The following is a 9346-nucleotide window of genomic DNA, read 5'->3' as shown; positions in this document are numbered from 1 at the left end:
CCTGCTGCAGAAACATATGCCTCTTCCAACCCCATATTTGGGCAAGGCATACTGAGCAGAAAATATTGAGCCAAAGAAGCATATACACAATGCATACACAATGCAAACAATTAATTCACTCATTTGGAAATACGTTAGCTCAATCTGTCAGCCATCTGCTGGAGGAGAATAATGGATCCTTCATGTGTTACAGAAGCATAAGCCTTGCCAAAGTCTTCCTGCTTGTCACTGTGCTCTAAGCAACTAACAATTTAAACGCCAAAATTTAAAAGCTACATGAACCAAACATAAAATTACATGGGAAGAGAGGAAAGGAAGGCTGGTGGAATGTGCTTTTGTACAGTCCAATTACATGCACCACCCATAAATCCAGGTGAACCAAATAACCAGAAAGGAGAAGTATACACTCTGAACATCATAAATATCCCAGAGGATAAAACACATAGCAGCTTGAGGGTGATATCTGCATTAACGATACCAAAGGATGCACCTCATTTTTTCCCTTCTTTCTCTCACTGCTCTCCTCCAGGAGTAGGAATGCAGATACCACAGCAGCCCAGCAAGCCACTAACAAGGCAGCTCCAGTGTTTCCCAGTGAGGACAGCTCTGTATGACCAGCACAGACTTTGGGTAATTATTGGAGGAGGTTCTACCTTCAGGGTCATTATTGCCTCCAAAAAGCTGTGGCAGGAACACAAAACTGAATCCATGCTGTATATGAGCATTGTATTTATGGATAACTAATCGAGCCTGTACTGCAAACAAGTACTGATTTAAATAAGTGCTGGTAAGAGTGACTGACACAGCTGGTAACTTAGGAGGTTGATATTTGTTCAATAAGTTAAAATGAACAATTAAATGAGTAAGTTGGACATCAGCTGCACAGAAATATAGATGGTAACATGGTTTGTAAAATACTAAAATCTTACCAGAATGCAGAAAAAAAGCTCTATCCAGTGACTGGAGCTATAGGAATACACACAAGTCTAGCAGCTTCAACAGCTTCAATTTTATGTGCATAACTGTCCCACAAAAAAAAGATACCAATCACTACCAAAAGTGGCTGAGGTACACTTTTTCAGTCAAATGCTGGCAAAAAGAGCTCAGAGGGTACCTTGGGATGGCACATGCATATTATTTTAAGGAGGAGTAAATGTGCATATATCCCCAAAACCAGATGCTGTTCATTCCACAGAATTCCGCAGTCTCAAGAATCTCTATATCACAAAAAGAATTTTGCCTAACTGCTCACAGAAAGACTTAGATTTTAAGGCCAGAACCTTCATGCTAAGAAAAATTTTAAAATGAGTCCAAGTTATCCAAAACAAACTTATATTTAGTTATTATGCCATAAAGTATTAGAATCACATACAGACCCTCTTGAAAATAAAATCTATTGACATGTGCAAAATCATAAAAGATATTGTCCTTTTCAACACTTTCACTGACAGCTGACCAAAGCTGTGCTTGAGGCTCCAGTGCTCTTGGGGTCTCTGGGTTCCTCTTTAAAGCAAACAGACATCAAAATTTTGCAATTTGTGGTGTTACCATAACCTTCTTTCTCATTTTTATTCACATTTCTATTAACTTTCTGCATTTTTTTGTTAAATAACTTAGAATATACCTGTGTTTAATACATTAAACCTGAACAGAAGTGTGCTGTATTTAGGTACACAGAAAATTAAGACACGGGGTACTGCCATCATTAAATTGTTCTATTAGAAATATCTACATGAAGTGGCCCCTCATGTAACAAAGGATGGAAAGATGCTGTGCACACTGGAATTCCATGCCTGAATACTTCAGGAAATGACTGTATAAGAGAAGTAAGACAGTTAAATTCCACAGCAGCTCTAGGAATGGCTCTGTGCATTTCCTACTTGTAAAAAAAGGCTGTGAATCCATAAATGCTGCTCCCTTTTTTTTTTTCAAAACTCTACGCTACAGCTAGTGATAACCTTAGGAGGGGAATGAAACAAATCAAAGCTCCTTGCCAAAGCACTCCTCCCTGTTTCATCTGCAATGATGAGGTGCTTAACTCTTCTAGCTAGAAAGGATGTAAATCTTCAAAAATGCAAAAGAAAATAGAGAGCAGTTGAGCATTTCAGAGTCAACAAGGAGAGTGCATTTTGTGTGCAAAATATCACTTACATTGAAACCAAAGAAAGTAAATCAGACCGTAAGGGCATTGCACAGAGACCTGAACCCAAGGCTCCGGAAATGCCTTCAGAACTGGCATTGCTGATTGGATTTCCATGGACTGGAAAGCACCATGTGGGTTTCCCAACAGCAATAGACAACTTTGGCTCATCTTTCAGTATGTGAGAAGTGAGTGGGCTCAAGATCCAGGACAACTAATCCTTTTACGCACAGACATTTATAGTGATAAATCTGGGCTTTGGTAAGAAGCAGCAGTGCAGTTTGCAGGAACAGATGTAGCTCCAGTTCAGGAAGCTCAGTACAGTCAGCTGGGCTATAAACATCTACAGCTACAGCACTTCATTGTCCAAACCATCCCAAAGCACCAAGATTTTACCCAGACTAATTACTTACTTAGTCCATGTGCTCAGCCTGCTGCTTAACCTCACCACTCACATGCTGTCAGCATGATACTAACTGTTTGAGCCCGAGTTTGTACTGTTAAGCCTTGTTAATTCTTGTTGATGCTGCTATGCTGTTTCTCTGAATACTACAGCACTTCATTGTCCAAACCATCCCAAAGCACCAAGATTTTACCCAGACTAATTACTTACTTAGTCCATGTGCTCAGCCTGCTGCTTAACCTCACCACTCACATGCTGTCAGCATGATACTAACTGTTTGAGCCCGAGTTTGTACTGTTAAGCCTTGTTAATTCTTGTTGATGCTGCTATGCTGTTTCTCTGAATAGCTCCTGATGGCAGGACACTCTCTCTTTCTCCACAAATTCTGCTGGGGAAATGAGTTTGGCCAGAAAATATATTAGAAACATTCTGTCACAAGGGTAAAGAGCTGTTCTATTTGTGCAACTACTTTCTCCTCTTTTGTGCCACAAAGCTGTGAAACTAGGTTTGAGTCCCACTGAAGGATGATCAGGTGTGACACATCCATGGCACAAGGAAACAACAGGGAATAGAGATGGCTGATGGGAATACTGTGCTAGGAAAACAGTGGTAGGTGCAGAGGATTTGAGGTGCATGGTGGAGGACAAATCCTTACATACAGTACAGGCTGCACATTTTATACGTTGCTAGTGAACAGGAAAATTGTTTTTTTCCTCTGTGTACACCAAATATCCTAACATTATTGATACAGGCTCACTAAAGCATTGTTATTGGTTCCCTCTTATTCCTAGAAGTTCTTCTCCAGGTTATATATAAGGTTTTCTTCCTTTTTTTTTTTCCCCAAGCCTCATCACAATCTTAAGATTCCACAGCACAGCCTGATCTTTTGCTTTCTTGGTCATTTCTAACAAGAAAACTCACAACTGTAGCATTGAGGATTCCATAATCAGCTTTTATTTCTTCTAATTAAACTACTCACTCATTCTTAGTATTCCTGTTTTCAACTTCTCAAGTATAAAAAGGAAGAAATCATGTGACATGTGTCCTAGAGTGCATCATGCTGGTGCTCTGTGTGACACTGTGGAGATGTTTTCTTTTCCATACTTGTTCTGCTATTCAATAATTCTATAACTAAATGGGTATCACAAATTAACAGCAATACCACAGTGCAGCGAGGTTAAATAAAGCTCTTGGAACTTTCAGAGTCTCTTCTTATTTACTTCATGGAGGAAATCAGGCAAAAATGCCAGAAGGTCTCTGTGGATGAATAAGGAAGTGCTGAGGAAAGTCAGGGAAGAAAATGAGGCTTTTAGAAGGTGGAAGGGAGGACAAATGGCTTGAGAGAAATACACAGAAGCTGTAAGAGAAGCTAGAAACACAGTCAGGGAGGCTAAGGCATGGTTGGAATGGAGGCTAGCCAGAGACATTAAGGATAACAAGAAAGGCTTCTACAGGTATGTCTCATGCATACCTGCACCTGGCAGTCAGGTGAAGTCTCTGATGACTGGAAAAAGGGAAATATAACCCCCATTTTTAAAAAGGGGAAAGCAGAAGAACCAGAGAACTATGCTCTCAGGCACATGGTGGGATTGTTGGGGATGTCCTGTGCAGGCCTTGGAGTGGAACTTAAATCCTTGTGGGTCACTTCCAGCTCAGGATAGTCTATGACTCTATGAAACTCACATTTAGGAGCAGAGTGGGAAAAGCCAGTATTAAAAGCTGGCATTACTCAAAGCTCCTAAGGACATATTAGACAGGAAAAAAATTATTTACTTCACCATCAATGAGCTACAAGATGATTCTGATGATCCTTAATTATGTTTCATTATTTCAAATAAAGTTTAACAGTTACAGAGTACTTGAAGTAAAATGCTTCTGGATTTGTCAGCAGCCAACATATCACCTGTGTCACATTTTTCACCACTCACAATAATGCTTAATTACTGGAACTTGGAATAGCTACTTAAAGATGCTGGTTCTCTTCCAAGGAACACATTGTAAATACTGATCTTACCACTCCTGGGAAGATTTTCTGTAGCCTGTCTGCTGCTGCAAGTGCCTTAGGCTTCCCCCCACTCAGACAGTCTTCAAACTCATAGAGCGGCTGCCGCACGGGGTTGGAGTAGGAGATCTTGGCATTGTCCACAAAGGTGATCTTCCTGACTCCCCAGCCCTGAATAAGGAAGGGGTTTTAATAATAAGTAGAACAGCCTTAGTTGAATGCTTTTGAGTAAAGTTAGAAACTCAACAGTTTTATCCAATTTTTCTAGAAAGATCAAGCTACAAAAGCTTTGTGCTCAAGTAAAAGAACAGAAAATCTGGTCTTTCTAAATATGTATTGAACAGTAATCCCTCAAAACCCAACTAAATTCAGTGGGATGTGGTGAACACCCCTGAAAGTAATTATCAGCAGTTATTTCCTTCAAGTGTTTCTCTGTGAATTTGATCTTATTAGCTTGTTAATTTGTTCCAGAATTTCTTGCTCAATATCTTTAATATAAATGCAAACCAAAGGTTCTCTTACCATCTACTATTCTCTTATTAGCAGAACTTCAAGTTACTGGCTACAGATCTTACTTCTTCTCTGCAACTTACAATATCAACTACTACGCTTTATGTGTACTCTAATACAGAGGAACACAATGTTTTTTCTGATGTGTCATGACAGTAGGGCAAGGAAAAGAAATATAGAATTTGCAGCAGATTATTTTTAAGATTAACTCAGACTTACCATCAATGTCCTTGCAACACTACAACCAAGAGTACCAGCTCCCAGCAGCAGACACTTGGCAGACACAATCTTTTCCAAATCCAGAGTAGGCACCAACCTCCAGCACATCAATTTCAGATTGAGATCCACGGATGATTCTGCTAACCTATACCAGGAAATAAATAGCAACACACTTCTGATTGCTCTTGTATTTCTTCAGCAAAGCAATTACCTGCATTTCAACTGAAGAAGTTCAATACTTTTTTGTTGTTTAAGAGAGCAAGAATTGAGCAATTTAACATACAGGTCATATGAAAAATGAAGTCTCCCAAGCATACTTCCACCTGATCATAAGGTGCATGGCAAGGAGAGTGGAAAAGCCTTTTTTCATGTTGCTTGTTTGCCTGCAACATATGCAGTATGCTAACCATTCTGCCAATCAGACACAAGGAAAAACATGCAAACAGAAGGTGCCAAAAGCCATTCTAAATGAATACACACACAGTTCCTGATACTCAATTTCCTTGGAACCTCCTATTGTAACCAATGTGCTGGTCAAACAACGTTCTTGGAAAAGCTGTGACTGCACTGCTTAAAAACAGAAGAGTAAACCACTACTGAAACAAGAGTAGAAAGAAAGTGGAAGTTTAAAAGAAACAGCTTGTAGATATTTGAAAAGATGGTTATCAACCATGAAATTTTGCTAGGAAAGCATTCTCTTTTAAAAGCTAGAATAGACTGAAAAGGTGTCAGCTGGCCACTCTGGACTTGCTGTAAAAATCCACTAAAGTCACATACAGCCTAAGGAATTGAAACAAGTCTCTATGGCTTCTGACAAAGGTAATAATCCAAAACTGAAATTCTGGTAACAAAATTGATGCAAGTGTGAAAACAAAAATAGTGCCTCAGCCAAAATTTCTGTTAAGCTGACTTCAGACACACATCATTTGTCCATAAACTTTTCCTTCTTTTTTAAACTAACTGGTTTCCGGTATCCAGTTCCACCTGCCCTGAACATGAAATATTACACTTGTGCCATAAAGAATGTGGGCAGTTATCTGGGGAAGTTTTAGAAAGAAAATGAGGTAGGAAATCCATGTCTAAGATTTTTGTATTCATCATTATACAGAGTGTTAAAACTCTCACCAAGTCAGGTCATCACAGCTCAGATTCCTGATGGCTTCATTCCCTTAGACATTACAAACAAAGGTTTTGCAGCATCCAGTAAATTATTTGATCCACAAGGATTTAAGATGGTACTTCTTAAGGTTGTCATATTACCTTTTCAATCTTTTCAATCCATTGCCCACATATTATGTGCAGAATGATAAAACTTATTAAGGTCATGTTTCCTGCATGCTCTCCAGTCACACTCTAACAATTCCCAAAGGCTGAACTTTTCTCCATCCTTATTTTCATTAGCAACCTGCAGGTTACAGAATTCCACAAAAGCCACAGGCCTGTAACACTAGGACCTACATTCCTCTCAGTTTTGAATATAATTATTTGAAATTTTAAGCTGGAGTCCAAAATTGCAAAGATTTCTGCTGCAGGCAGTGCACTGCTCTGTTAAGGTCCTTACCTCAAACAGAACTGCCCAAACCAACAGAGTGTATGTTCCTGTACATTCTTACCTAAGAGGCAGATAGTCCTTGCATTTCACACTGTGACTTCTTATGGACCGAGCCCAAGTATAGAAAACTATAGAAATTGAAAAGATAAGAAACAAACCTTTTTGGATCCATGCATTCACTGAGGTTCACCATCCTTGGGCCCATGCCTCCCTTTTGGTTTTTCTCCCATCCAACAGCTTTTGGACAATCTGCTGAGGGAAAAAAAAAAAAAAAAAGGAAAAACAAAGAAGCATATAGAAAAGAAATTTTGTTGGATTTAACCTTTTGGAAAAACTCTAATTCTAAGCCTGTAAGTAAATATTATCTCTCAACAATGTTAAGTAGTTATGTTAACTATGTAGTTAGTAGTACTACTAACTAGTAGTTATGTTAAGTGGTTAGATAGTACGTGGTGCTATATGAATTTTGCTGGTTTACACCAACTGAAAGCACTGGGTCTTGGAGAAGTGCTTTGCACTTGTGTATCCCATGTGCTGCTTTTCCCTGCTCAGCTTGTTTCAAACCTAGGACAGAGAAGGCAACAAGCCTCTGGGCCTTTAATGGCAGAGACACTGCTGTGTGTGTAACTACTGAATTTTGAATTCAGTAAATTTTGCCAAGTTGCTTCATGTTCCCTAGAGCCATCTGTAAATTCAGCAGATTATATAGCTCATAATATCTGATCTAGCATAACATCCTAATCATACAATAATGAAACAATTCTCAACAGTGCTATGTAAAGCATTCTGAACTTTTGGGATGAGGTAGAGAAATCTTGTGATACTGTCCTGTACCCAGAAATTAAGTCTGAGATTATGCTCCAACATTACAAATTTATTGCTTTAAAATGCAACTGGATATGTCACTCTGGAGCTGAAGCAACAGGTTCACTCTGTGACAGCTTTTACCATTTAAGAAACACACAGTAAGTCTGCATCACATAAATTCACTACCACATGCATTTTTTTCTGGCTGAGAGACTGTGTACAAATTTAACAAGAAACAAAGAGACACTGTCTGCTTTTTCTGTATTTCATATGACACCAGATGGAATTTCTTCTTTTTTTAAACTTGAAACACAGTTTAAGGAGGAAAAAATGAGAAAAGAATATGCTCTCCTCTTTCTTTGTGGAGGATGGAACCATTTCCTTTACAGACATTTAACAGAAATTCAAACAATTTCAAATCCCTTTGAAATAACTTAGCATAAGCAAAGATTTAGTAGCATTAATTTATTTTTCCATCTCTGCAGTGATTGAGGAGGCAGAAAAAAATTGGGGAAGAGTCTTTTTTTAAAAATGGATTACCTGGGCCAAGGGGTCTCTCTGGAAGTTTAATTTCAAAGATGATGCTGTGTGTTATGTCTCTCACCCCTTGCATAGTCCTGTCTCTGAAGCAGAGCACCTCAAACCTCTGGAGAATGTTGCTCCTGCCATTTTATAAAAAAAAGATAAATAGAGACAGACATGCAACTTCATTAATAGAAAAAGGACTTCTTTCCAAAACCACTTCACACAGGTTCAGTCCTTTGCGGATTCTGAATGAGGCTTTTTCTCTTAGCACTGGAACACTGTTGTTCTTAGTAGGTATAGAAATAATTTCTATGTATGTGCAAATAACTAGTTTGCTGTAAACCAGCTCCAAAGCAGTGACACTGGACACTGTCAGCCTGCCCTCTGCCACTTGTGCAGTGCTGGACAAACTGCGTATTCAGAGGAATAAAAAGCAGGGAAGCACTAGAGCACACATCAGGTGACATGATGTACTTTGCTGCGGCACAAGCAAGATTCTCTTAGTTCTCAATATCATATCATTTTTCCTCCTTATGATTCAAACCCCCAAAATAAACAATTACAACTTCAGTGCCTAAAACCCTTAAATCTCTGATTCTGTAAAGCTCTCTGGGCACTTACACATCCTTGTACACTACAGCTCAGAAAATGCCATACCCAAATGAGCATTTATTCTCCTTGCTGTGTGCTTTGGAATAAATGTAACAGCTAAAACTATGGAAGTGCAACTTCATTACAGTATTGTTACAGCATCCCAAATTGGTTTGATACTTTTAAATTTTTCCCCTCAAATACCAGAATGTAAAACTATGTCCTGTCTTCTCATCTTCTGCTCAACAAAAAATCCAAGATTGTAGACTAGAAAACCTAAGGTACAAAAAACTAGGTACAAACTCCCCTAAGAATATCTGATTTTCACAATTTAGGTCTACTATTACTTGGTATGAATTTATTATATAAATTCATAGACTACTTTACACAAGATTTTAAACAGCTACAGGGTACTGGCAGGGTCTGAGGCACGTATTGCCAGGTACATGCATGCATGCAAGGATTAGGGATTACTAGCAACTACTAGAAGTCAGAAACAGATTAATACACAAAACCTGAATCACTAAAGGTGAGTCATGTCAAGGGTAACACCTAAATCTCAGGTGGGTGATACAACTGCCACAGGGAGAAAAATGC

At 38.8% G+C, this 9346-nt stretch overlaps 1 protein-coding gene across 1 annotated transcript in view; it reads right to left on the bottom strand.

The window, feature by feature from the left end:
• ATG7 (autophagy related 7) overlaps positions 1–9346 on the bottom strand; it is a 40723-nt gene that overhangs the window by 25698 nt on the left and 5679 nt on the right. The window contains exons 8-11 of the mRNA XM_009083647.1: positions 8174–8295; positions 6985–7075; positions 5275–5419; positions 4558–4716 (exon numbers count right to left, since the gene is read on the bottom strand). Coding sequence (XP_009081895.1) covers positions 4558–4716; positions 5275–5419; positions 6985–7075; positions 8174–8295 — 517 coding nt within the window. The remainder of the gene's footprint in view (positions 1–4557; positions 4717–5274; positions 5420–6984; positions 7076–8173; positions 8296–9346) is intronic.

This window comes from Acanthisitta chloris, unplaced genomic scaffold (genome assembly GCF_000695815.1).
Source record: "Acanthisitta chloris isolate BGI_N310 unplaced genomic scaffold, ASM69581v1 scaffold23481, whole genome shotgun sequence".
Classification (NCBI taxonomy): Eukaryota; Metazoa; Chordata; class Aves; order Passeriformes; family Acanthisittidae; genus Acanthisitta; species Acanthisitta chloris.
This window is presented reverse-complemented; position numbering and strand designations above follow the sequence as displayed.